The following is a 26,328-nucleotide window of genomic DNA, read 5'->3' as shown; positions in this document are numbered from 1 at the left end:
TGATTTCAAACGGAGAGGCAGCTGCGCCAGTCTTCCAGTCTGCAATTTTTAGCCGCGGTGCTCCGGGCCGGGGCACTCTGCAGACCGCCCGAGCTACGCCGGACCCGGAAGGCGCTTTCACTTCCAGGTACCCCGGCTGCCGGGGGTGGGCTCCGTGGTCCTGGGAGCCTCACGTGCGCCGTGCGGACCGACACTGCCCGCTAAAGGGACGCAAGCCTCTGCGGCTAGGAGAGGTCCCTCGGCGAGGGCGGTCGCGGTGCCCGTGCCGTCACACCACCCCACACCTGCCATCACCACCTCCACGGTTCCCGAGGGTCCGCGTGGGCAGCCAGAGCTGCGCCCCCTGGTCTGCCGCGGCAGGTTACGCCCCAGGGCGCAAAGCGGCGCGACTCCAGCATCCAGGAGACAAAGTAAAACCAATTGCACCAAAGAGAGGCAGCGCTATTTATGCGGCCGGCTTTTCCCCCAGGGCCTCCACCCTGTCCCCCGGGCCCGGCGCCCAGAGCGCAGACGGTGCCCGGCTCCGGAGCCCCAGCTCCCTCCACGTGTCCTGTCTTCCCAGCAGCCTCCTCTGCCGCCTCGGGAGGAAAACCTCCTGACAACTCGCGGTCTGCGGACTACGTCTCCCAGAAGGCGCCGCGCCGCCTCTCTCTCCGCCCTCCTCCGCGGGACACGCAGGCGCCCTGAGCTCCGTCCGCAAGCCGGCCTGGCGTCGACGGGCTGCAGTGCTTCCTGGGATTTGTAGTTCTTTGGGCTCTCGCCGGGCCGTCAGTCCCAAGGACGAGAACTACAAGACTCGGCTGCCCCAGCGTGCCGAGTCCGATCACGTGGCAGGGGGCCGACCGGGCGTGCGTGCCGCCGTTGATCCGGTGCTGCAGTGAGGAGGTGGTTCTCGCCCGTGTTGTGTGTGTGTGCGTGTGTGGGGGTGTGTGTGTGTGAGTGAGTGAGAGAGCGAGTGAGTGAGTGAGTGAGTGTGTGTGTGGGGGCACTTGGCTGCTTGTTGTCGGTGACTTCCCCCTCCCCTCCACCCTTCCCCCTTCCCGCCGCCGCCGCTGCAGTGGCCGCTCCCTGGGCCGTAGGAAATGAGCGATAACGATGACATCGAGGTGGAGAGCGACGTGAGTCCCGGGGCTTCTTCCTTCCCGTGCGGGTTGTCAGGCGGGGACAGCGGCCAGGGCTCTCAGCGGGGCGACGGCGGGAGGGGGCCGGGCCGCAGCCGCCGCCTCCTCCTCCTCCTCCTCCTCCTCCTCCCCCCCTTTCCCCTCCCCGGCCGGGACCGCCTCGGTCGCGCTCCCGGCTCGCTCCCCTCGGGGCTGCCGGGCTGGAGGTGGGGGAGAGGACACGCGGCCTCTGGGACCCCCGGCCCGTTCTCCTGCCGCCACCCTAGCCAGCTGAGGCTCCGTGGGACAGGGCTGGGGTGCGACCGGGATCTCATTGTCCGGATCCTGGGGTCGGCGATCCCCTCCTCCCGGGACCCGCGGATCCTGGGGGGTGCGGGGGGTGCGGCAGAGCGGAGAGGGGTTGGGAGTGTCCCGGCGGCCCGAGCTGGGTCCGAGGGGAGGAGACGGTGCTCGGGAACCCCTCTGGCCCGGGTCGGATCCCGGAAAGAGGGGCGGCGCTCGGGACCCCCTGCCCGGCTACTGGATCCCGCTGGGGGAGGGTGGGGGCGTGGGGCGGGGAGGGAGGGGTGAAGGGCTGACTCCCCCCCCCCCACCCGCCGCTTCCTCCGCCGCCGGCATTTTCTTTCTTATTATTGAGTGTGAAGTGTAAAAATAACTTCTATATTTTCTATTTTTTTTTTCTCTCTTATTCCAGGAAGAGCAACCGAGGTTTCAATCTGCGGTACGTCTCCTACTCTCCATTTCGTTTTCATTTCCGTTCAGTTCTAGTCCTTTCTGGGGTCAGAGAGAACCAGAGATTGTTCTAATACTTTTAATAATGTAGTAAACCCTCCTGTTGCCCGCTAAGGTGAGGTGGGGCCTGAATCCGGGGTGCCGGGGGGTGGGGAGGGAGAGCTGCGAATCCCATAATTCCAGATTCTCAGGTGACTGAGTGCTGAGTGAAGCCAAGACGTGGAATGGCCTGTAGTTTCCACACGGGCTTGCAGCTCCTGCCGTGCGAGTGGGGAATGAGGACAGCCTTTGGAGGCAGATAGTGGCTGGCGTCGCTCCAGGGCCAAGGAGCTGGGAGGCTGAGTTAGGCAGCAGGCGGTGTTGAACCCTAGCCACATAGCTGGGTCCGGCTGAAGCCACATGCAGTAATGGCCCCTAACCGGGAGTCATGGGGCTGGCAGGCCGAGGTGTTGTAGCACCAACGGCAGACCAGCCGGGGCGGGCGGGCGGGCCGTGGCACCAGCCTGACCTGCGGCTCCTTGTGGGCGGCCCCTGTCCCAGTTGAAGGAGAGGGGGATAGAGAATGGTGAGAGCGGCTGAAGACAGCGCTGGGGAAAGGTGATGGAGGCGGTCACCGGTGTTCTCGCGGTGGCTCCCACGTTCTGATGCCAGTGTGCTCGGGCGTGCTCCTGTGCACTCCCACTCGGAGCTCTTGTCTTTGGAGCCGTGCTGCGGGCGTGTGTGGCTAGATCAGAGAAAGCAGAGGAGAGATGCGGAGTAAATCCGCACTGGAGCGGGCAAGAAGAGCGAAGCGTGGCAGAGGCTGTGCTGGTCGTCAGCTAGGAGCCGGGAGCTGTGGGGTGCCCCAGGCAGTGGGGAGCTGAGAGTCCAGGGGAGGGAAGAGGTGGGGCCTGGGCTCCTGGGGGACACAGGCCTCCCAAAGAGGCAGGCGCTCCTCCGCCCCAGTGGGTGGGTATGTGGGAGGAGCACCCGCTGTTGCCAGATCTTCCTGTTGTGAAGGAAATAGTGGAAATCCACAACTTGTATATGACTTTTGTGATTTTCAAAAGAATGTGTGGACCAGCTGTGTGCAGGCTTGGTAGAGTTTGCAGGATGCCGCGGTAGACCCCTGGTGTAGGAATTTAGTAACCACAAAGGCAAGCTCTCTGCATTGTCCCTGTGCGTCATCAGAGCACGCCAAGGTGGCACGGGTTGTCCAAGAGAGACCATTAGGAAAGCTGGCCTGAGAGCTGATGTTTCCACTGAACTCCCAGCGTGCACTTGCTCCTGGCCAGCAGTCGTGAATATTTGCTGTGCTTTATTTCTCTTTGAAGTCATGATGCACACTCGTATTCACCCATGGATGTGAAAATTGAATTCCCTCTTCCCGTTGCTGTTGTCCTCACTAATGTGGCAGCGGAGCCCAGTGTGCCTGCAGCATTGTTTGCCGACCTCTGGCTCAGGGCTGGACCGGGGTTGGTCAGTCAGGTGTCAGTCGCTGCAGAATCCGCCCTGTGCATTTGCATTCCGATGGCTTCCCGGTGAGAGGAAGGTTCTTTTGTGCATGAAATTTTGGCTCACGGTTTTTGGAAGCTTCCTGCTTTTCCAAATGTTCATCCCCGTGGATTCATGTAAATTTGTTGATTAGATTATTAGAGTAGTTCCTCTCCTAGAGGGCGACTCTCATTGTTTTGTCCAGATGTTTTCAGTTTGCTGTTAAGGTGCCTACTTCCCCCCCGTTGATTTTGGGGAGAAGGCAAGGGAAGCAGTTTTGACCCTGTGGTATGAACTTGACACATCTGCTTGTTGGATTTTTAAATGTGAGGCAGAAGATCACGAGCAGCATGGAGACAGAAAGCAAATGCATCTTCCGACGGCCCAGACCACCTGCGCGTGTGCAGGGTGAAAAGGGGTTTTTTGTTTCCTCTGTGAATGCATCTGTTTGCTGAGATTTAGTATAAATAAAAATATTGGCAAAAAATTATGGGGAAAACTGTTTGTAAGTTTTGCCTTAAAAAAACGTTCAAAGGAAAAAGACAAAAAACTGAACAACTCCGTGTTAAGGACTCCAGAGAATTTTTTCGAAGTTATTTGGAAAAGGTTCTGGGGGCCCTAAGCCGTGAAGAGCCAGCCACGGACGTGCTCTGGTGCCGTTCCGGTGTCTGAGCCGTGCTCGGAGAGAAGTGCAGGGGGCAGCAGGCACGGAGCGAGGCAGCCGGGCTGGCTGGAAGAGAAAGTGAAACTGATGTGACGACTGTTTTTTTCAGTTGCCTCTGTGCGAGGGAAAACAGCTTGTCCCGTGGCCAGGAAGCTTGGTGCAAGGAAGCCACGGCCAACAGTGTTCTCCTTTGCTGAACCCCAACCCGTTGCTGAACCCTGCTGGGCAGATTTTTAGTTTGTGTTTGGAGGGAAAAAGGCTGTGTCTTCAAGGATACATTTCTGGAATGGGTCTATTTAGTGCAAGGGAGTGTTTTTGCTTGCTTTCTGCTTGGCGAATGTCTCTGCGCGAGAGTGGCTGTGGAAGTGGCGTGGCGTGGTGTGGCGTGGCGTGGCGTGGCGGCCGAGTGTGTGCTCCGTGTGGTGTTCTCCGTGGCCGCTGACTGGCCAGCCCTCACTGCTTTCCTGGTAGGGCTGTAAAAGCAGCTGTGCGGGGTGTCCCTTCTGAGCCCTGCTGGTAGGAAATGTGTTTGACTTCTCAGAGCTCTGGGCATCCTCAGGAATCGCAGTGTATCCCGAAGGGAATCGGCCTGGTGGCCGCCGAGTTGGAATGCGCCCAGGAGCGCCCGGCGGGCGCCTGACTCAGTGGCGAGCACCAGTGCTGCCCGGGGCCTGTGCTCTCCCTCCGCTCAGTGCTGCCGGACTTGGGGCCCGAGCGCACTGCTGGTTTCAGAGTGGAAGGTGTTCTTCCATTTAAAGAGTCTGTTGTCAGGATGCCAGTGATGCTGCACTGGCGGGTCCGGGAATCCAGCTTGACTTTCTCACTCCGATTTCCTGACCGAGGGATCCTGCCCCGGCTGGCTCTGCTGCGGTGCCGTGTTTGGATAGCACCGTTGCCAAGTGATGGGAAAACCTCGAAAACAGACGGCTCGCTTCGGATGATGCTGGGAAATGGATCCCAGGCAGGAGTGGTGTTAGGAAACTGAAATCCACACGTTCCCGCTGGGGCCTTGGTGGGCTTGTCCCGTCCCGGCCGCCCGTTGTTTCATGTGAATGGGAGTGAACCGTCTTAAGCTGCTCCCGCATTCGGTTGTCTTTATCCTGTCTGGCGTGCATGTCTCAGAAGTAATGGATAACTCTCTGCTGAGGAGAATGTTGGGGCCGTGTATTTTTAATGTCCTTAAGTGTTTAAAAATAATAGCTTGATGAAAATCAAAGCATTAGCTCTCTTTGCTGTAGAATGCAGCCTGCCAGTGTCTTAAGAGCCGTGAGCAGCTAGTCGGTGGGCAACTGTCGGTTCCCCGAATGCTGAGAAGCTTGTCCCTGTCGGCCAGGTCGGCCGGCGTTGTCCTGGGGAACTCGTGCATCCCTTGGGTAATGCTGCGTCCCGCAGTAGCAGGAGGGGAGGCTGCCGGCTGATGCCTCGAGGGAGGGTGCGTCCTCTGGGCAGTATGTTGGGAGGAAATAGTTTTTAAAGATTTTCCTCAATTTTGAACAGCTCTCCTTAGCTTGGATGACCTCCTGCCAGATTAGCAACTTCTGGGCTAACAAACTAATGTTTGCCTTCAACGTCCAGCAACGCTTTAGGAAGCAGGTGCTTGTTAGTGTCAAAGATGGACAAATTGTAGGTGAGGACTTTTTTATTCTGGCTGCCAGGGTGGAAACTTTGGTAGAAGGAGAGCTGAGGTCGAACAGAAACCTTGGCAGAGATGTCAAAGCTGGAAGTGATTTGGTGCCGTGCTTCCGGCTGCGCATCTGTGGGCCACTCTCTGGGTAGCTGCGAGCCGGGATGCCCCAAAGGGAGGGTTTCCGCAGTAGTAACCACAGATCAGCGCTCGCAGAGCAGGCAGAGTCCTGCCCCGGCTCCTGTGGGCTCCGGAGGGGCCTGCTCTGTGGCCCAAGGATACCTCGGTTGTTTAATTAATTCCACAAGGGCACGTTCAGTACCAGCCGTTTTCGTTATCAACCATCTTTCTTAGTACAGGCAAGAGAAAGCTGCCTCATTGGAGTTTTTGTGTTCAAGACACAAATTATTTGCACCCCACACCCTCTACCTCCTTCAAATGGTTTTGATTTCGTGGGAGGATCTCAGATGCCTTGTCCCGGGAGCCCTCCCAGTTTTTCTTTCTCGGCTCTGAAATCTTGGCCCTTTGAGCAAGGGCTGGCAGCAGGTGAAGACAGTTAGGAGGGTGCGGGAGGGAGGGGCAGCGTTATCAGGCTGCATGGACCTGTGGTTTGGAAATGTTTCCCAAAGAGCATTTGCAGCCTGTGTAAGTGGAGTTTTCTAGTCTCCTGTGCTCCTCCAAGCCGCCAGCGATAGTATTTATTTAGGTCCGAGTTGCCCGGGTTCCCTGTTTGTTCTGCAGGTTTTTACCTTGTTCTTAACAGTGAGGCTTGGGGAGCAGAAAAGTCCCTCCTTGCCATTGTCTCTTAAGGGCTTTAAAACTGACCCTGCTTCCGGTGCACAGCAGCTCAGAGGATAGGGCAGTAGGGGCTGGCCTAAGATCCCACTCTTCTGGTGGTTGAACTGGGCCTGGAACCACACAGAAACCCCATCCACTGCTTGGAGAACAGCAGTCCCCAGCCCAGGCCTTCCACCAGGCAGTGGGCCGCTGCCTTCCCTTGTTGAGCCAACTTCTCAAACTTGGCTGGCTCCCCAGATGAGAAGCCAAGATTTCTGCTAATGGTCCACAGCCAAGTTCACTTACAATCCTCTAACCAAAAGACTTGTTGTCCATTTGAGTCCTTTCAGAGCCCAGTGAATGTGAGGGGGGGTGCCCTGCCTGGAGGATTTTGGTGTCAGATTATACTTAGCTCCGCCCCTCTAGTTCAGGCCCACGTGAAAAACCAAGCACAACTTGGTTCTAGCCTGTTTGAGATTTGTAGGGCTCTCCCAGAAGGAAAGCAGACAATTAGAATTTTATTTGTATCAACAAGAGGGATTGTGGGTAACTCTGATGCACACTGCTTCTGTGCACAGCTTCTAAGCTGGGAGAAGGGCCAGGAATTGGAGCGATTTAGTTGACAGGAGTATCTTGGGCTACTGCTGGAGACCAAAGCTGGGTGATTAATTTGCATGTAAATAGGCCGTGTTGGGGGGCTGTATTAGCAAACACTGGAGCAGCAGACACATGTAAATACCCCTTAGCCTTCTGCACTCCTTAGGTGTAGGCCCAGCCCAGCTTATCTCTGCACAGATAACTGGAGGGAACAGTAAGTTAGCTGGGGACTAGCCACTCCAGTGTGTGGAATTCCTTCAGGCTCTTCTCTACAGCTGTGAAAGGCACCTGCTGTTCTCTTGCTCGGATGTTGTGTAATGTAGTGTCTCCCTCTATATTTAGGTGATCTGCTTTTCCAATTTTTATTTCCCCCCCGTTTCTCTGTAATACTCTATTTGTCGCTGTAGTTCAGTAAGCATTCATTTTACAGTGAGTTTAGATTTATGAGATTAGGAGAGCTCTGGAAGTGCTCCCAACCTCTGCCCCCCCACCCCGCCAGCACAAGTGGCACTGGAGGGGGGCCATGGCTGTGCCGGGAGCCACAGGTCTGGTTCAGCAGAGCTGAGGTGAGGTGTTGTGCTTGCGAGACCGCAGCTGCTGCCGGTCGGCGCTCCCTCCGCAGTGACTCAGACTTGTAGGATTAGATAATGGGAGAACTTCAGATCCTTCCATTCCCCCAGTCCTTGTGTGTGGCGTAGATTTCTGTACGTCGTGTCTAGTACAGGGATTCATTTGAGATGGCATTAGTCTTGTGCTAAGGCAAGCTGTTTGTTCTGGTTACTTCCCTTTCAGAATCGCTGGGCTCTGTGTGGGTAGGTGGAAGCCCCGCAGGTCAGCTCAGGCAGCCTTGTGTTCAGGGTGAGCGCTCAGCCTGTCTCTGCCGTAATTCCCTGGAGTAGGTGTCGCGATGTCCTTGCTGCGGGTTAAGTAGTGACTGACTGGGGGAGATGCCCTTGTGACGGGGACCTGCTGAAGCTCTGCGGCCGCCCCGGGAGCCTGTGCTGTTGGCCGCTCTGCGCCTCTGCTCCGGGTCGTTGGCAGGCTTCTCCCTTGCCAGCTGATGGTTCTTTGTAGTTCCGAGCAGGACAGGTGAAAGACTGGGTGTTTAGATAGCGCTAAATGAGCCCAGGTGCCTGAGGGACTTTGTTCGGGGCCTGTGGATGTCAGCAGGTCTGCCCATTCAGAGCTGCCTGTCTGGCCCAGCCTGTGTGAGGGGAAGCCCTCGGCGGGGTCGCACCTCTGACGTCCTTTAGGAAAGGGGCGCTCCGAATGCAGCTGGCAGCTGTCGGTACCTGTGGATGATCTCACTCGTGCATCGGGGTTTTCTAGAGGTTTCGTTTCTGTCGTGTGATGTGATGAGAGCTGCTTAAACCTAGTGCCTTCTGGTGGGCTGGCGAGCGGACCGGAGCCTCCGGTGACGGCTCCCCGTGGAAAGTAGCCTTGCACTAGTGACCTGAGCCCCTGGGGCACCCCCTTCCCGGGGGTCTCTTGCAGTGGGGTGACCGCATCTTAGACAGGGGCCCGCTGGAGGGGGAGGGGCACGGACGTTGCAGCGAGTCTCACTTCGCCCCCACCAATAACTTCGATTTCACTTATGCATGAGCTGGATGCATCGCGCTACTTTGGATGTTCCTGTCACAAGCCTTGCTCACCCCTTTCTCCCCCTGCAGCAGAGCCTAATTCTGGAGACTCCTAACTGCTGTCCTCGACAAGTCCGGCCTGGTCCACTCGCCTGGACAGCGCTGACATCCAACACTCCCAGGCCGTACCCAGCCCACCTTGTACCGAGGCAGAGGAGGGGCATCCCTAACGTGTTCTTTCTCCCATTCTTCCAGGCTGACAAACGGGCTCATCACAATGCACTGGAACGGAAACGCAGGGACCACATCAAAGACAGCTTCCACAGTTTGCGGGACTCCGTCCCGTCACTCCAAGGAGAGAAGGTGAGCTGACGGAGAAAACCGGGCACTGCCAGCTGGCAGCTTGTGGGGCTGAGCAGGGCGCTCACGGATCTGGGAGGAATTGGAGTCGGGGGTATCCGCGTGCCAGTGCTGTCCCTATTTTTTGATTCTTCAGAGGATCATCGCACATCCTACTTGTTGTGTTTTTTGTTTTTTGTTTTTTTACCCTTAGCAAAGCAAAATAGGTCAGATACAGTGGAGCTGTTTGTAAGACAAAGGTTGGAGTTGTCTTTCAAAATTCATATTATCTGTAATAAATTCCTCTGGCAGTTGCTATAAGCAGACGCTGTGCTATATAGAACAGCCTGGAGTTCGTTTGGGGTAACACCAAAGATCCTAGGCCAGTGACTCCCTAGACCACCACAAGAACTTCTTTCCTGTGATTCCAAGTTAGTTCTTACTGTATGTGAACGCTTCCAGGAATGTTCGGACCCGTCTGGGCACCCAGCAGCTGTTGTTTACGAGGTGTGTCGAAGAGCATTTTAAGTTTTGAGAAGAGATTGGAAAAATAAACACGTTCCTGTGAGACAAAGGAAAAAAATAACCTCTCTTCACACACATATGCACCCTCCCCCCGCTGGTGACCTTCCAGAAGCTAGCGTTTTCCCTGGAGGGGTCGGCACCAGCTGTTCCTACATTGGAAAAACAAAATTAGAACCTTTGGGTTAGGGTCACTCCTTGGAATTTGGAGCAAACATCTGTTTGCACGGTTAGTTCCCTCCTTGATACAGAGTGTGGCTGTCTTCTCTTTGCAGCAGTTGGAGCAAGTGAATTAAGTAACAAACTGGGCAGAAGACCTGTGGTTTTTGGTGCAGTGATCCACTGTTGAAAGAAAACAGCTCTTTCATTGAGAGCCAGCTTTGCTCTTCCTGGGCTGGCTCTGCAGTGGGCGTCCTGGGTTTGTTTGGTTATCCAAGATCAAATTCAGAAACATAATTTCCTTCTGTTGGTGCTGTCACTCTGGCGAGTCCTGTGCTTCATGCTTTAAGATGGCGTCTTTCCCTGTAGCTGAAGAATGGGGTAGGTCTGACTTGGATGAAAAACACAACAGGTCATATGAGTCCCTAATATTGTGCAACCAGGATCTGCCATGGGTAAGCCTCCCTAGCGTGGACCTGCGAACCAACGTACTCACCTGGAGTGGCAGCATTCCTGGGGGTACAACACTGAGCGCCACAGGAAGTCTGGGAGAGACCCGCCCTTTTAGTCACTCACTCACCTTTGTAGCACCTGCAGAAGGTTCTCTCCTGCGTGTCTGAGCCGTCGGTGGTGCTTCTTCCTGTTCCGCAGTGTCAGCTCGGATCGCTTTGGTGATTGATGAGCCACGTTGGGGGCGCCTCCTTCTCCTGGGTCTCACACCGAGGCAGGAGGGGCGCTCAGGCAGTGTCTGAAGGGGTGAGCTGTGAATCACCCAGCTCAGAATCTGCGGACTCAGCCTCTCTGGGCCAGCCTGGGAGTCTGTCTGTGTAGGGAGCAGTCAGGTGATTCTTAGGCATTCGTTAGGTTGAGAACAACTGGAGAGGTGAGTCATCGTGCTGCAACTACACCTCTTCCTCATCCAGCCCACTTGACGTTCCAGAACATTCTTCCTAAGCCCTTGGAGTCACATCACCCTGCAGCCTAGCTGCTGAGTCCTTTCTCCAGGGCAGCTGAAGGTTTGAATGTGACAACACTGCAGACAGAACGGTTTGTCGCATGTTGGCCCATTTATCCGTTCCGCGGGTATTTACTGAGCATCTGCTGCATGCCAAGCAGACAAAAGCAGCTCTTACTCTGATTAGAAAATAAAGTGCTAACTACGAGTGTCGGATAGAACTTCAACAGGGAAGCGTGGGTTATGACTTTCATTGGGGCACACGAGAGCACTCCCTGGCAAGGTGACATGCAGGCGGATTTGAAGGAAGGAGCTCTAGGGCTGGGGATGAGCGTTTCAGGTAGCACGTGTGACAGCCAGAGGCAGGAACCGGGCGCATCCCTGGGCCAGCCGAGGAAACCACCGAGAGGCCAAGGTGGACACGGTGGGGAGAGTGGGAGGGTAGAAGCCAGAGATGCCGGTAGGTGAGTTACAGGACTGAGGGAGCTGAGCGCTTAGGGGAACAGAGTTCTCCAGAGCCCTTCAACAAAGCCCAGTTTGAGAATTTACCAGGTGCTACTCTGATTTCAGAATCCTGCTGTCGGGCTGTGTGACACAGAGTGGGTAGAAGAGATGGCTGTTAGCTCTAGACAACCCAGCCCCTTCCCGTCTAAAGAGCGTGGCCTTCCTGTTTCTCTGGCCATCAGCGTTGCTGCACAGGTGCACCGAGTCTGAGAGTCTTGGCCTGGCAGACTTCTGAGTTTCACGCAGTGTTGCAATCTTTTTAAAATGTGGTATTTGAACCAAAGGAAATTGGCTCATTCTTGATTTAGATTGCAGTAAATATGATTGTGACATTATGTAAATATTCATGAAATGATTCACTGTGTGAGTTTTAGGGAGTTTAGATGAAGTTCATGAAGGCAAAGCCTTGGATTTGAACATCTGTGTGTCGTAGATTGACTTCGCACAGCGTTTGGATTGGTTGTCATACGTGTCTCAAGCCTTTCTGTGTTTTTAGAGACATCACTTCTGATTGATTAGGCTCCTGACAGGAATAGGGGACACGTGTGTAAAAGTGTCGAGCTTGGAGTGCAGAGCCCAAACTCCATGTGTTTTTTGTTGTCTGTTTTTTTTTTTTTTAACTTTTATTTAATGAATATAATTTCTAAAGTACAGCTTATGGATTACAATGGCTTCCCCCAACTTCCCTCCCAGTGTTGCCTGTGTTTCTACTGTGAATTAAACATTAGAAAGATTGGGCACCTTTTGCTTATATTAAAAAAAATCAGCAGTAACAGCCATCAGTAGTCATCGGAGGAAGAGTCAGTCCACACTGGCAGTCCGTGAATGTTTGTGCTGTCACTGGGCGGTCACTACTCAGCTGCTGGCACTGGCAGGAGAAGAGACTGCGCCAGGGCCCTGGTTCCCGGCTATAGCGGGACAGGGACTGGCCCCAGGACTCCTGTTGCCATGTCCTGTCTTTCTGCCACACTATCAGGACAGACTGTTTTAAAGCAGGGGTGGGGGGATGGGGAACCTTTTTTCTTCCAAGGGTCATTTGGATATTTTCAACATTTGCAGGCCACACAAAATTATCAACTTAAAAATTAGCCTGCTATAGATTATTAAATCTCGAGTCCAAATGATTTCATGGATCTTATGTGGCACAGGGGCCGGATGTTCCCCTACACCTTGTTTTAAAGGAACCTTGCTTAAAAACTTCTGACTTGTCATTATTTTGGTAGCTTCCCCTGGACGGAGCCATTAATCTTGCAGTGTGTCACCCTGGAGCTACCAGGGCAGGTGTAAGTGTCGCTGAGAGGCAGCACTGAAAATGGCTTCAAAAGTTTATCTGTTTTTTTCCTGAGTCTTCATAGCTGCTCTCAGGCCAAGAAAATAGACCACAATAGCTGGTGTGACCCATTTGGGTTTCACCGTAGGTTCCAGGGCTAGCAAAGGGACCCTTGCACTGACTTTGCTTCCATCTTTTGTGTTCTTGTAGTCTTTCAGCTGGACACGGAGCCCACTGGGAAATCTGGGGTGAAACTGGAACCATCAGCCGATCAGCCAGTGTCCCAGTGAGGGCGAGGTCGACCGTGGCCCATTTTTTTGTAGGGAGATGGTACTTTTCCTGACCAGAAGTTAGTCTTTGTTTTAAGGGTCCTTCGTGGGGTACTAGGGAGTGTTACTCCAGTGGGTTCTTGGCACTGAGCTCACTGTGTTCCTGCAGGAACAAGACCTGGTGGGCAGCTCGTCGGCTGGGCTTTCTGTGAGGGTGTGGTTCTGGCCTCCACCCCGTAAGTTAGCCCTCGTGCCTGCGGCAGAATGAGCATATGCAGTCACACTGTCGCCTTACCATGATTGCCGTTAGTCGCTTTTACCAGTGGTAGCCTCATAGTGGTTCATGGCGACTGCCCATCTTCTCGGTCTCTTCCTCAGTGTCTGTGTATCATATTTACTGCCCTGTCAGGCGGCTGTACTCTGGTTTCTCACTTCTGGCTGGAACTGTGCTGAAAAGAGAGAATCTAACCGCAAATGAAAATTTTTAAAAACTCCAGATTTCTTCTACTCAGCAAGAAGTTCAGAATTTCCTGATTGCAGTGCGAAGCTGCCAGACAGCGCGTCTGTCAGCTCTGTGACAGCCCCTGGCACATACATGGCCGGTCCTCGGCATGTGGTTGGGCACCGAGAGCCCGCGCGGGCTTGCTCAGGCCTTTTGAGAAAGTAGCAGCAGCCGGCACTGTGCGCTCACCTGTATAATTGAGACCCTCACGAGCGGCGTGCAGGGTTCAGAAGTGTAATGGGCGCTGTCTGCTCTGGGGGGTCTTGCTCTCTTGTTGAGAGAGGATTGCACCTAACAATTAATAATACAAGAGCATGCTGAGCCTGGAATAAGAGGTTTAGAACACTGAATAATGTCAGTTTCATTTTCTGTGAAGTCTGCTTCCCTTAACAGGTAGATGTTGAAACCAAATAGTTCCCTTACAGCAGAGAACATGGTGTTTCTTAAAGCCGACTACACTCAGAGCATTTACCCCACTATAGTTTTACGTTTTTTGTTGACTGTTTGATGACTGCCTGCCTGCCCCACCCCACAAGTGCCATGAAGGCGGGGGAAGTGTCTCCTTTTGGTCCTCCTTGCCCTCCGTGCCTGGTACAGTGTGATACACAGTGAGTAGTAACTGAAGGGAGGAAGTCCCGCCTTCCCTGGCCACGGAACTCTGGAAGAGGGCTCATTGCCATGGACACTGGAGGTGAGCCCTTCACCAGCAACACTGTTTATATCGTATCTGGGCTGCTAGAGGATTTTTTTTTTTTAAATCAAGTGTAAATGATAGCCCTAGCCATTTCTCATTAAGGTTATTATCTGGCCAGACTCCAGCTTGGGCAGTTATCTTACATTTTCTACACCTTAAATTGTTGCCCAAATCTCCCTTAAACTTGGGGCTCAGCAACTGTAATTTTTTTTGTTTTTTTAAAGATTTGTTTGTTTGAAAGGTACAGCAACAGAGCGGGAGACAGAGAAAGAGAGCTTCCATCTCCCAGTTCACTCACCAGTGGCCCACAGCTGCCAGGTCTGGGCCAGGCTGAAGTCAGGAGCTCTATCCTGGTCTCCCATGTCCGTGGCAGGGGCCCAGAGATTTGGGCCGTGATGACATGTGCTGCCATCCCAGGCACATGAGCAGGAAGCTAGATCAGAAGCGGAGCAGCCGGGCTTTGAACCGGCGCTTCAGCGTGGGGTGCCAGCCTCACAAGCAACAACAGCTTAATCTGCTGCGGCAAGATGGTGGCCCTTGTGAATGCTTCTATGGAATTCTTGGGGCCAGCACTATGGCATAGCGGGTAGTGCCGGCATCCCATATGGGCACCAGTTCGAGTCCCGGCTGCTCCACTTCTGATCCAGCTCTCTGCCATGGCCTGGGAAAGCAGTGGAAGATGGCCCAAGTCCTTGGGTCCCTGCACCTGCATGGGAGACCTGGAAGAAGCTCCTGGCTTCGGATCGGCGATCGGCACAGCTCTGGCCTTTGTGGCCAATTGGGGAGTGAATCAGCGGATGGAAGACATCTCTCTGCCTTTCCTTCTCTCTCATGTGCAACTCTGACTTTTTTAAACAAATAATTAGATCTTAAAAAAAAAAAAAATCCTCACACACTGTATTTGTGGTGCTGAAAAGCTCCAGGGGCTTTCATTCTCTAATAAGACACCCAGTCTGCCCACTCCTCCTCTGTCCGTTCTTTTTCCTTAAGGTCCAGTGTCCGCCTCTTCCCACTGCTGTCCATGGAAGAGAACCTCCTCCCGTCCAGCCGACTGCTGCCGGCTCCCCCACCAGTCTCCACCTCCTCACCTTCCCCACCCTAGCTGCCTCAGTACTTAGCTGCCCTTAGAGCCGAAGATCTCTGTCCCTTTAACGCCAGCGACTGTTTGTGGGCCCTCTCCTGTGTCTCCCCCGTTTCTGTGGCTATCTTATCCACAACTAAAGGGTGTGCTCTTCCCAGACACCCTGTCGGTCCTGCAGCAGTCCCAGAGAGCAGAGACGCTGGCCTAACAATTCAGCGCGTCTTGAGATCTGGACGGGGAGGGTCCGATGACTACTAGGCCTTCCCTTTAGTGGTTGGTTTTCTGTTTTACTCTAAGAAAGCGTACAGACTTGGAAGAAGAAAAACAAGGGCCCCTTTTCTCTAACACAGCTGCCACTTTCCTTTTATTCCTTAAGGTTCTGTGACAAGGACTGCCCCATTGAAATTTAATGTGAGTCACAAATATGTTTTAAATAGAATTTAATTTAAATACAATTAAACTTTCTAGTGGATACAGTAAAAAAGTGAAAAGTAATAGGTGAATTTATTTTAAGATATTTTATTTAACCTGATACTCAAAAATAAGTGACTTCATGTAATCAGTTTATTAAAACTTTTTAATGAGGAGTGGGCATTTGCCTGGCTATTAAAACACCTCTGGGATGCCCACATCCCACATTGGAATGCCTAGATTTAAGTCCCAGCTTCCTGCTAACGTGCACCTGGGGAGGCATCCACCAATGGCTCAGATAATTGGGTCGCTGTCACCCGTGTGGGATACAGAGACCCAGATGGAATTCCTGGCTTCTGGCTTTGGCCTGGTCCGTTGCAGGCATTTGGGGAGTAAACCAGTGGATGGGAGATAACCTCTGTCGTTCTCTCTCTACCTTTCAAAATAAATACTTTAAAAAGAAAATTATGAGATTTTTTTTCTCTAAGATTTTTCTTGGACTACATCTTAACATGAAGTGTGTTTTATAATTGTGGCACATCAATTCAGCGCAGTCACATTTCAAGTGATTATTAGCCACGGGTAGTAGTGAGAATCTTTTTTTTTTTTTTTTTTTTTGACAGGCAGAGTTAGAGAGATTCAGAGAGAAAGGTCTTCCTTACGTTGGTTCACTCCCCCAAATGGCCGCTATGGCCAGTGCTGCGCCGATCCGAAGCCAGGAGCCAGGTGCTTCCTCCTGGTCTCCCATGAGGTGCAGGGCCAAGCACCTGGGCCATCCTCCACTGCCTTCCCGGGCCAGCAGAGAGCTGGCCTGGAAGAGAAGCAATCGGGACAGAACCGGCACCCTGACCAGGACTAGAATCCAGAGTGCTGGAACCGCAGGCGGAGGATTAGCCTAGTGAGCCTCGGTGCTGGCCGTGAGTATCATTTTGAATAAAGCAGCTAAAAGTAGACTCCTACCACCACCCCCCATTTTAATAGGACCGGAACCAGGCACCATCTTGAAGTGGATATCAGAAGAAACTGGCCTGCCTTTTTTTCCCTCTCTCAAAAGCTGTTAATGTTAAAGCCGTGGATTTGTTGGTGGAGTCAGAGAAGCAAGCACTAATGACATCTGTTTGCGTGTTCCTTCCTGGTCCCTTCACACGCGTGCTTTCCGTGGGTACAAGGGCACTGCTTTCACACGAGCCCGGGCTCCCCGCCCAGGTGACACAGTCTTCATAGTCATTCGGCATGTTTGTGTTAGTCTGGGTTGTGTCCAGTTTTTAAATTTTATAAATAATGTAGAATGAACTACTTGGAATGGCCACTCCGTGGAATAGAGTCCCGGGAGTTGGATTTCTGGGTTGGGCATATGAGCAAGATTTTTGCTGTGTGTTGGCAAAGTGCTTTCCAGGAGGATTGATTTTCATGTCTGTCCTCTTTTCTTACTTTTCGAGCAAATTCTAAAAGCTGGTCTTCGGGTCACATTTTCAGAGTATCAGTTTCACCTTCCTGGGGAAAACACGTTTTTCAAGGGGACAGCTAATTTAGTAGGCAGAACGTAGTGATTGCTTTTATATTTTGTTCATTACCTCTGACAGTAAGTGCTTTTCCACATGTTTGTTTGCTGGCTCTATTTCCTCTTTCAGGATCTGTGTGCTCTTGTCCTCTGAGGCCAGAGTTTGAGGAGGAAGTGCCACACCTTCATTTCAGGCTGCCAGAGACACAGGAGAAGGCGCACAGTCGGAAAAAGGATTTGCGCTGACCCTGAGATCTGCCCGCCCCCTGGCTTTCCTTAAGCGCCGTGCAGAAAGCCTCGAGATGGGTGCCTTTCCCAGTAATCACCAGAGTGCTCCTGCAGGGGCCAGAGGGCTCGGAGCAGCAGGCCTTCAGGGGCTCTTTGCGCTGGCTCTGCCCTCACGGCCTGCCAGCCTCCCTGGTTGGCGTTGGTGGTTTCCATTTTTGAATGAACTTGGTTAACGGAGACCCGGGTTATCGTGTACGACCCTTAGTTTTCGTTTCCAGGAGGTGGCTTATTCAGATGGGAATGTGTGCTGCCTTTGCCCCAGCCCAGCCTCTGCCTTCAAAGATACAGAAGTTGGGAAAGTTTCTGGAAATAGATAGATTCTCTTTGAAGTAACTTGGTGCAAAATAAAACAGGTGTCAGTTGGTGAGTTGGGCAGTAGTTCTGTTTTCCTTTCCCTGGGCATGGCGGTTTGGAGAGTAAGGCAGCTGTAACAGCAGCCCAGTAGGCTGGGTTTTTGACAGTAAAGAGGAAAAGTGATAAATAGAGCCAAGATCGTTATTTCTCAGGCCAGCATTAGAACCCTAGGGATGGCAGTGGTGCCCCGCTGTTAATCTAGTCCTGCTCTTTCCTGTCCCCACCCGCTAAAACAACATGGAGCTTACACAAATGCAAGTCACTGGGGCATGATTTCTGACTCCGCACCTGTTGCAACTCTTGCTTTCTGAATGACAGTTTTTTGAGAACCACTACGTTAGATGGGCTCCATCCTGCACATCAGTTCTGGCACCACCAGGGGCCTTAAAGTGTAGGGTTACGCATCTGGGATGGTTGCGTGCGTGGTTCGTCCTCCCCATCTTGGCCCAGGTTTGCTCCATCCTCTTCAGCTGTCCTGCCTCTCCGGGCTTCTCCCTCCATTTGATTCTTCTCTGCTAGGGCCTGTTTGCTTCTCATCCTCTTTTAAAGGAAAGACAGCCTTCTTCAATGCTGCCTTTTTTTTTTTTTTTTAAGATTTATTTATTTTATTTTATTTGAAAGTTAGAGTTACACACAGAGAGAAGGAGAGGCAGAGAGAGAGAGAGAGATAGGTCTTCCATCTGCTGGTTCACTCCCCAATTGGCTGTAACAGCCAGAGCTGAGCCGATCCGAAGCCAGGAGCTTCTTCCAGGTCTCATGCGGGTGCAGGGGCCCAAAGACTTGAGCCATCCTCCACTGCTTTCCCAGGCCATAGCAGAGAGCTGGATTGGAAGTGGAACAGCGGGTCTCAAACTGGTGCCCATATGGGGTACCGGCTCCCCAGGCCAGAGCGTTAACCCGCTGCGGCACAGCACTGGCCCCTCAATTGTGCTTTTTTATTTTTGTTTGACAGTCAGAGTGGACAGTGAGAGAGAGAGACAGAGAGAAAGGTCTTCCTTTTGCCGTTGGTTCACCTCCAATTGCCGCCGCGGCCTGTACGCTGCAGCCGATGCACCGCACTGATCCGAAGCCAGAAGCCAGGTGCTTCCTCCTGGTCTCCCATGGGGTGCAGGGCCCAAGGACCTGAGCCATCCTCCACTGCGCTCCCTGGCCACAGCAGAGAGCTGGCCTGGAAGAGGGGCAACCGGGACAGAATCTGGCGCCCCGACCGGGACTAGAACCCGGTGTGCCGGCGCCACAGGCAGAAGATTAGCCTAGTGAGCCGCAGCGCCAGCCTCAGTGCTGCTTTAATACAGCTCCTGTCTTACTTTCCACCCAATCATAAAGACTTTAGTCTTCCACGTTATTTCACCTTCCACTGATTCTGGCAGCTTCGTGGAGACGGCGTCCTGCTGGGCTTCAGCGCTCACTCCTTCGGCGGGGTCCTCGCGGACGGCCCTGTAGGCGGGTCATTTCCCCTCCATGAAGTCACTGCCCCTGCAAGTCTGTTCACCTTTGTTCTAGAGCCTCCTGTGTTCTCGCTGTCTTGAGTGTGCCTCAGTCCTCATGTATAAGACAGTGCAGGTAATACACTGAAGGTCGTGGGAGGGTGCCCAGCACGTTGGAAGTACGCAGTGAGTGACAGCTGTCCCCTCATCCTCACTGTCTAGCGCTGTGTGCAGGCCTGGCTTTGGCGTAAGATCCGCAGGGCTGCCAGGTGTCCTCTGTGGCGACTCGCAGAGGTGAGGGAGGCTGAGCGCCACGGTGCGTTGCTTCTCGCTGCTTTCGGGGAAGACCGGGTCCCTTCAGCTGTGGTCTGGTCCGTCTCGGGGCCATGTCCAAATTGTTCTGGAGAGCCATTCCTGTTCAGAAAGGCAGAATCCGAGTTCGTGCCCTCAACTGTAAAATCTCGCCGGCGGGGGCAGGGGCGGAATTCAGCTCCCTGAGTTATGCCAGGCAGCGTCTTATCAGCGCACAGATTGACTGACCGAGTTCTCCTGGCCAGTCACACGCACGTGAAGACCGCCCGTGGACTCTGCGGACCGAGATCATTTCCAGAAAACAGAAACTGAAAGCCCAGTCCCGTTGCCTAGGCCGCGGCTTCTTGGCGTTTACTGTTCACCTGTTATAAACTCGTAAAGCAAGGGAGGCCCTGCCCAGGCCTGCACTTCGCCTGGTCAGCTGATCTGTGTGGTTGGGGAAGACGGGAGGAGGGGATGTTAGAGGAGCCTGGTATTTTCTGGTTTTAGCCTTTCACTTTTTCTCCCCGTGGCTGCACACAGTTGCAAATTTGAGGGAATGCTGTATATTGTGCTTCAATTATTTTTCTTGTTGAGTACCCCAAGAAGGGTAAAACAAAGTGAACTCTGAAGCATGCTTTTGGACCCCTGGAGGGGTCAGGGCACCCCAGGGGACCCGAGGCGCTCCGCATTCCGCAGGCCTCGGGCCAGCTTTACCCCCGCCCAGCTTGCTTCCCAAGGCGTCCTGTGTGCCGAGCATCTCTGCATTTTGTCTGAATCCAAAAACCTCCCTGAAGTCAAAACAGCAGTCACTCGTGGGATCCTCTTCTCTCTCGGCCTGTTTCACTGTGTTTCCTACTTACTTTTTACCTCCTGGTACTAATTTCCTGGTTTTCTGTAAAATATTTGAAGGAGAAACTGGTGCCACAAAGGCTGCCACTTAGTCTGGTCGCTCATTGAGAGTTATCACTGAACATTAGCAAGCACTGTCTGGTTTCAGAAATGTCGCCTTTCCTCCCCTCCCCCCCCACTCATGGGTAGTAAATAAGAGGCAGTGTTGTCTCCTGGGAACTGTTGGTTAAAAAGTAGCTTTAAAACAGGCAAAGTTAGAGGGAGATTGGGATGTAAATACGCATAGCAATTCCATCATTGATGGACAAGATAGAAGTTGGAGGGCTGGCCTGGGTCTCTGAGCCGTGGAGAGAAGTGCACCGGCGGTCACAGAACCCTTCCACGACAGAGGGTAGATCACACCTCTCCCCTGCGTTCCCAGACTTCCTCAGCACTCTGCCACCTACCATGAGTACCACACTGATCATTCCTTTTAAAAAAGCTCTGCTTGAAAGGCAGGGCATCAAAGAGGGGAGAGAGACAGATTTCCCATCTGTCTGTTCCCTACCCAAGTGGCCACAGTGGCCAGGGCCAGGCCAGGCCAAAACCGCCAGCCAGGAGCTGCATCCAAGTCTGCAGCATGGGTGGCAGGGGCCCACGCATGTGAGCCATCATCTGCTGCCCTCCCTGGCATGTTAGCATGGGAAGTGCGGCAGCCAGGATTTAAGCCGGTGCTCTGGTATGGGATGCTGCCATTGCGAGCAGTGGCTGGACCTGCTGTGCCACAGTGCTGGCCATAGCCACTTTCAGTTCTGTCCAGTATCCAGAAATGTGCGTGTTTTAATTAGTCTCTTCTAATTATGTGCTTTTTCTTTTCATTTTATCGCCTAATAATTAGACCCTAATCATGTCCCTTTTGCAGAAATGGGAAACATTGCTAGGCCTGCTCACTCCTCATCAAGCTGCACTACCCAGAGGCAGACAAGTACATCTGGCTCATCCCTCAGCCCACGCCCCTTGGAGTGGAATATGCTCCAGTTCCGAGCGACCTTTCCCACAAACCCCCCTTGTCTGATGCAGGTTCCTTGTTCCAGTGGGAGGGTGTCTGCAGCACAGAGGCCGACGGCTGGCACTCAGGGCCGGTCTCCCCGGCCAGGAGCCATCTTCCCCCGGCCTTTCTAATCTGTACTAGTCAGGTTACACCTGTCAGCACTGCCCTGTGATTTGTCTGTGTGGAGATAATATTTATCTCCTTAACTGGAGAGCGAGTAAGCCTCTGGACACAGGCCGTGATCCAGACCCGTCTCCCCACAGCGTCCGCCCAGCGCACTGCACAGCGCTCTCCCCAGATAAAGTGTTGATTAAATATGAACAGTCTCCTCTTGCGGAATTTGCCTTCCGGGTACCCTGAGGGGAGGGCCTGGTGAATAAGCCCCGCCTCTGATACCAGACCAGCCTGAGGTCTATAAATGGAAGTTGTTGGGGTGCAGTAGGTCCCCTCCCCCCAGGCTGTGTGCCCCACTGAAGGTTCTGGCTCTTAAGAACCCTTTGGGGTTGTGATGCAGAATTGTCGAGCACTGCCTGCCAGTACTAAGTTTTCCTCCCGCTCGGGGCGCCTGCCTGGAATGCTCTACCTCAGCTACTGGAACACCCTGCCTTGGGCTTCTGGGCTTTGTACCCTTCTGCCGGTCGGACTGGCTGGCTGCCTGGCCGTAAGGCACTCTGGTCACATGTGTGGCCTGCAGGGACTCCCCCAGACCGGTTTGACTTCCAGTGGCACAGTAACCCAACAGCCATTTTATTGACCTGTAACTCGCTCGCCGGATGGGTAGCGCCCAGGACAGTCTCGCCATTGCAGAGCCGTAGCTGCTTCCTGCAATGGCCCAGTCTCGTGCCTTCCTGTGCGGACAGTGAACACTGAGAGCTTCCATGATCTGCTCTTTAGCCAGGAAGGTGACACGGTGACACAGCGCCACAGCTGGGGATAGTTCACGACAGTCCAAGGTTTGGCTGCCGTTTAGGACGTTGGTGGAGAACCACACACCCCCAGGCCTGTCCTGAGCCAGCTCGCCCTGGCTCTGGCTCTGGCTCTCGGCTTTCTGCATGAGCTGCCTGTAAGCAGGCCCGAGCTAGGGTGGCCTGCTCTTGTTTTCAGACATGACCGAGCAACCGGAAGAACCGGAGGGGATAGGAGGAGGCCGGGTTCCGGAGTCGGGTGGACCCAAGTTTGGATCCAGGCTCTGCCACTGTGTAGCTGATGCTCTGAGTGAACCAGCACACTTCTCCAGGTCTTGGGTTCCTGCTGGAGCTACTTCTGAGCCTGTGCTTGTAATGTAAGCTCTGGGCAGCACCTGGCACCTGTCTGGCACAAGGAAGGCCCTGAGTAGCCATCAGTCTACCCCCTCAGCTTTGTCCCACCTCATCATCCGCTGGTCTCTGGCCGCCTGTGCCACTGTCACAGAAAGGCTTGGTTCCTTTACTGCCTGGACCCAGTCTTTATTTTGTCCCCTGTGCTTTTTCTCATATTGCAACAGGCGAGCCGGGCCCAAATCCTAGACAAAGCCACAGAGTATATCCAGTACATGCGAAGGAAAAACCACACACACCAGCAAGACATCGACGACCTCAAGCGGCAGAACGCTCTTCTGGAGCAGCAAGGTGAGCGCCAGGCCTGGGGGCTCCGGGCCGGTCCCGGAGCTGAGCTCTGAAGCAGCCTCGGCCCTGCTGTGGGAGCTGGGTAGCTGAGCAGTAGCGCTGAGAAGGGACCGAGCCGCCAGTGAGCAGACAGTGGGGGCTAGGGAGCTGGCTGCCTGCACATTCGGATCTCCCCGTCTTGGGGCTCAGGTGCTCACCTGCCGTAGGGGTCACACCTGGCATTGGGTGTGACAAGAGCTTGGAAGTCCTTGGAGTGGAATATGCTGTGTAAGTACCAGACTCCAGCTGTGCAGGGCCGGTGAGCCCTCCCCATCGTCACCACTAGTCCAGTCAGGGCGGCCTGTGGGCCAGGCCCGTGCTGTTCTCAAATGCTCACACCCGCCTTTTCCTACAACCACAGGGGAAAGCGAGAGCTGACCAAGGTCTTTGTTCCTGGGGAATTCACTTCTCTTCCTCCCTCATGGAAGATGCAAGTAAAAGGAAATGCAAGTAACCACTGGGCTAGAACACCTCACATAAAACACAGCACACTAAAGCAGATGGGCTGACCTGGCAGGCTGCAGGGCAGCGGGCGGCGTGAGCGGGTTGGTCCCAGGCAGAGCGGCTTGCACGTAGGGGCTGTGTGTCAGAAGGCCCAGGTACTTGGTGTGCATTGGTGAGCTCCTTCCAAGTGTCCAGCTTGTCCCTCCAAGTGGATCTTGTACAGGAGCGTGAAGCCGACACGTGTTCTTGGCTGAACAGCCTCAGGCCATCCTTTCCTGCTGTTGTGTGGCCCTCACCCTCTCGTGGAGGCCGGCGCGGCTGGGCCGGCTTCTCTGTCGTGGCACAGCTGACTCCCATGGGGAGCTCACACTCCCATCTTCCATGGCGGGACAGCGGCATCACAGGCCTCCTCTGCAGGCTTGGGAGGGCTGCAGAGTGGCCGTGTTGCTGGGCGCCCAGGTCCAGCTGGGAAAGGAGGGAGGGCAGCGGAGCGTGTGGGTGGAACAGCCACGAGCCACTGTGGGCCGTGGGGGCTGCCAAGCAAGCCCGTAGGAAGAACAGGCTGGACCCGGAGGCGGACGCCTGCTCGCCCTGCCCGCAGACGGCGGTAACGTGCTCCCTTGGTTGCCTTGTAGTCCGTGCACTGGAGAAGGCGAGGTCGAGTGCCCAACTGCAGACCAACTACCCCTCCTCAGACAGCAGCCTCTACACCAACGCCAAGGGCAGCGCCATCTCTGCCTTCGATGGCGGCTCGGACTCCAGCTCCGAGTCGGAACCGGAAGAGCCCCAAAACAGGAAGAAGCTCCGAGTGGAGGCCAGCTAAGCCGCGCGGGGCAGCCAGCAATACAAACTGTCGGCCTCCCCCTCGCCTCGCCTCGGCTCCTCCCGGTCATCGTTAGAGCCCTCACAACAATTTAAGAGACTCTATTTTTCTCTTTCTCTCTCTCTTTTTTTTTTTTGTTTTTTTTTTTAATTTTTATTTTTACGTAGAAGCTCTTGGACAACAGCTCGCGTCCTCCTTCCCCGTTCCCACTGTTTTTAAGAGATGTGTTCCCTTCAGGGATTCCCTGTCCCCACCAGGAGTTTTTAAACCAAAACAGCCCAACTTGGCAGCTTTTCCCTGGAGGACAGACGGCCGGCCGGCCCCCCGAGCACACGGCGGCCCACCCGCTGCGCCCGCCCGGCCGCTCCTCCTGGTCTCCCGCACCCGTGTTTGACAGACTTCGTGAATCTGTGAACTGCTCTCCAGCGAGAAGATGACCAATCTGGAATAATCAGAATGACGCCCCTCCTTTTTAAGGATTTTTTTTCTTGAAAAGTTATTTATCGCTCCTGTCGCAAAGACCAGATCCTGGGAGAAATTCGTGGCATATGAAAGTGGGACAGATTGGCAGCGCAGCTCTTCGGGCATCTATCACTGCTGCTTCTCTCACGAGCTGTGCAAGCCCGCGGTGCGGCCTGTGGGAGGCCCACGTGACAGTCTCGTGGTATGTATGGGAGACAGCAGCCGTGAAGCCGCCGCCACCAGCCAGTGGTGGGGGGCGGTTACTTGGGGGAGGGACAGGGAGGGCGGGTTGGGTGGGGTAGAGGTTTTGTATTGAGGGCCAGTGATGATGTTTTGATATTTATTTCCTGCTACTGAAATTTGAATCTGATTGTCCCTACTTCTGATGATGTCGGTATTGCAAAGCGACAGATTCATAAAGTAATGATCAAATCTTCCTTTCCGTGTGTATTTCTAAGATATAGAGCCAATTGATTTTTTTATGTAAATACCAAGAGCAATTTACCTGGTACTAAACCCGCACCCCAGTGCGGATCCCCCCGCCCTCCCGCAGCCCTGGCCCCACTCCCTTTCCTGCTGTCCAGGAACCTGTCTCCGCTGTGTGACCCGGCCCTGGTTCTGGCTGCGGTCAGCAGATCCCAGTGAAGGCGTTTGTGTGTTGAGGTCTCATTTCTTTGTCTTTTCCTACTCTGTTCCCGGCATTTGCTGATTTCTAGCGCATACTCTGTAGTCTGTCTGTGTTTGATTCCATTCCATGGAAATAAAAGTATGTTGTACATACTGCTCAAGAGTTGTCCTGCAAGATAAGGCTTCCCCCTTTACTATAAGACTATAAATAAAAACTTATTTTATCCTTCTTGGTGGTGGTGTCTTCTTGCCCCTGCAAAGGCCCAGAGGAAAGAGCCTTCTGGAAGCTCCTGGCCCTGTGTGGAAGCCTCAGAGGGCGAATAGAGCTCTCTTCCCTGGGCTTGCGGAACCAGAGCTGCTCCCCTTTCGCTGGGAGGTCTCGACTCAGCCTGAGAGCTGGACAGCGGACAGCGGCTGGCGGGGGCTCTGTTCACTGGCCACGGGCTTTCTGCGGTTCTGTGCTGCAGGTAGGGTTATCAGAGCGACACTTCCAGATCCAGTTCCTGCTAAGCACGTGCCCTTTGGGAGAACTGGAGGCCCTGAGCTGTGGTTTGGGTCCTCCTGGGGATGTAGGCTCGGTGTGGACGTGGCTAAGAGGGGGCAGTGCTGGAAGTCAAGGTTACAGCAGTATCAGGTTATATCTGCTTGGGCCCAGGATCCAACACCAGCCTGCACCCTTGCTTGATTTGGGGAGTAAAAAGCATTTATGGCTAGGACACAGTGCAGCTTTGATGGTCCTGTCTACCCGACGAGGGAGGCAGTGGAGCCGAGTCAGTTCGTTGACTAGAGTGGTAGGGAGTGCTGGGTACATGTCATCCGAATGGCACATCTGTGCTGTCTCCTTGGACACTGAGCGTTGGCTGTTGTTTCTCCCAAGTTTGAAACTCAAACGCCAAAGCCGTGATTAGATTAAACAAACTAAGGGGGCTCCTTCTCAAGGCAGAGGAGAGACGGGAGTTAGCAGTATGGGAAGTCAGGTGATTGCCTGGGCCCCCCAGGACAGCAGTGCCGCCTGCCTCTTTCATCCTCCTCCATGATCTCGGTGTCCCCAGCCTGAGACCAGCCGTGTCATTACCTACAGCTGGTTTGGTCAGGACAGGCACGGGGACTGAGATTCCAGTAGAACCAGGCGCCCAGTAGGCAGGCGGCAGAGCCAGCAGGGTGACGTCCCGAGAACCAGACCCTGGCTCCGGGATAGTGACCGGACAAGAGGGTGAATTTAGGCATCTGTAGATGCGAATGAACAGAAGCAAAAGGGGCACAGTGGCTACTTGGTTCACCTGGCGAAGCCGAAGTCCTGCGTGAGGAGGCT

The 26,328-nt window shown here is 54.0% G+C and overlaps 1 protein-coding gene across 4 annotated transcripts; it reads left to right on the top strand.

Annotated features, from left to right (window-relative positions):
* Positions 1-817: 817 nt before the first annotated feature.
* Positions 818-25,245, top strand: MAX (MYC associated factor X). Of its 4 annotated transcripts, XR_001795371.3 has the most exons (6): positions 818-1,118; positions 1,816-1,842; positions 8,824-8,931; positions 22,501-22,624; positions 23,022-23,106; positions 23,740-23,896. XR_001795371.3 is itself a non-coding variant. In XM_002719526.5 (5 exons), the coding sequence occupies exons 1-5, from the start codon at positions 1,083-1,085 to the stop codon at positions 23,925-23,927; spliced, it is 483 nt and encodes a 160-aa protein (XP_002719572.1). In that variant the 5' UTR covers positions 818-1,082; the 3' UTR covers positions 23,928-25,245. The 4 variants fall into 4 exon arrangements, 2 of the variants coding, with proteins under 2 accessions (XP_002719572.1, XP_002719571.1); XM_002719526.5 differs by lacking the exon at positions 23,022-23,106 and having other exon boundaries at positions 23,740-25,245; XR_011384832.1 differs by lacking the exon at positions 1,816-1,842 and having other exon boundaries at positions 822-1,118.
* Positions 25,246-26,328: the final 1,083 nt, after the last annotated feature.

The sequence above is a fragment of the Oryctolagus cuniculus genome, chromosome 20 (genome assembly GCF_964237555.1).
Source record: "Oryctolagus cuniculus chromosome 20, mOryCun1.1, whole genome shotgun sequence".
Lineage (NCBI taxonomy): Eukaryota > Metazoa > Chordata > Mammalia > Lagomorpha > Leporidae > Oryctolagus > Oryctolagus cuniculus.
Note: the sequence above shows the minus strand (reverse complement) of the source record. Positions and strands in the feature narration are given on the sequence as shown.

Excerpts from the sequence above, each read along its gene's own strand:
- MAX (XM_002719526.5), top strand. The coding sequence starts at position 1,083 with ATGAGCGATAACGATGACATCGAGGTGGAGAGCGAC. Across the intron at positions 8,932-22,500 it reads CGTCACTCCAAGGAGAGAAG|GCGAGCCGGGCCCAAATCCT; the intron begins GTGAGCTGACGG and ends ATATTGCAACAG. Across the intron at positions 22,625-23,739 it reads CGCTCTTCTGGAGCAGCAAG|TCCGTGCACTGGAGAAGGCG; the intron begins GTGAGCGCCAGG and ends GTTGCCTTGTAG.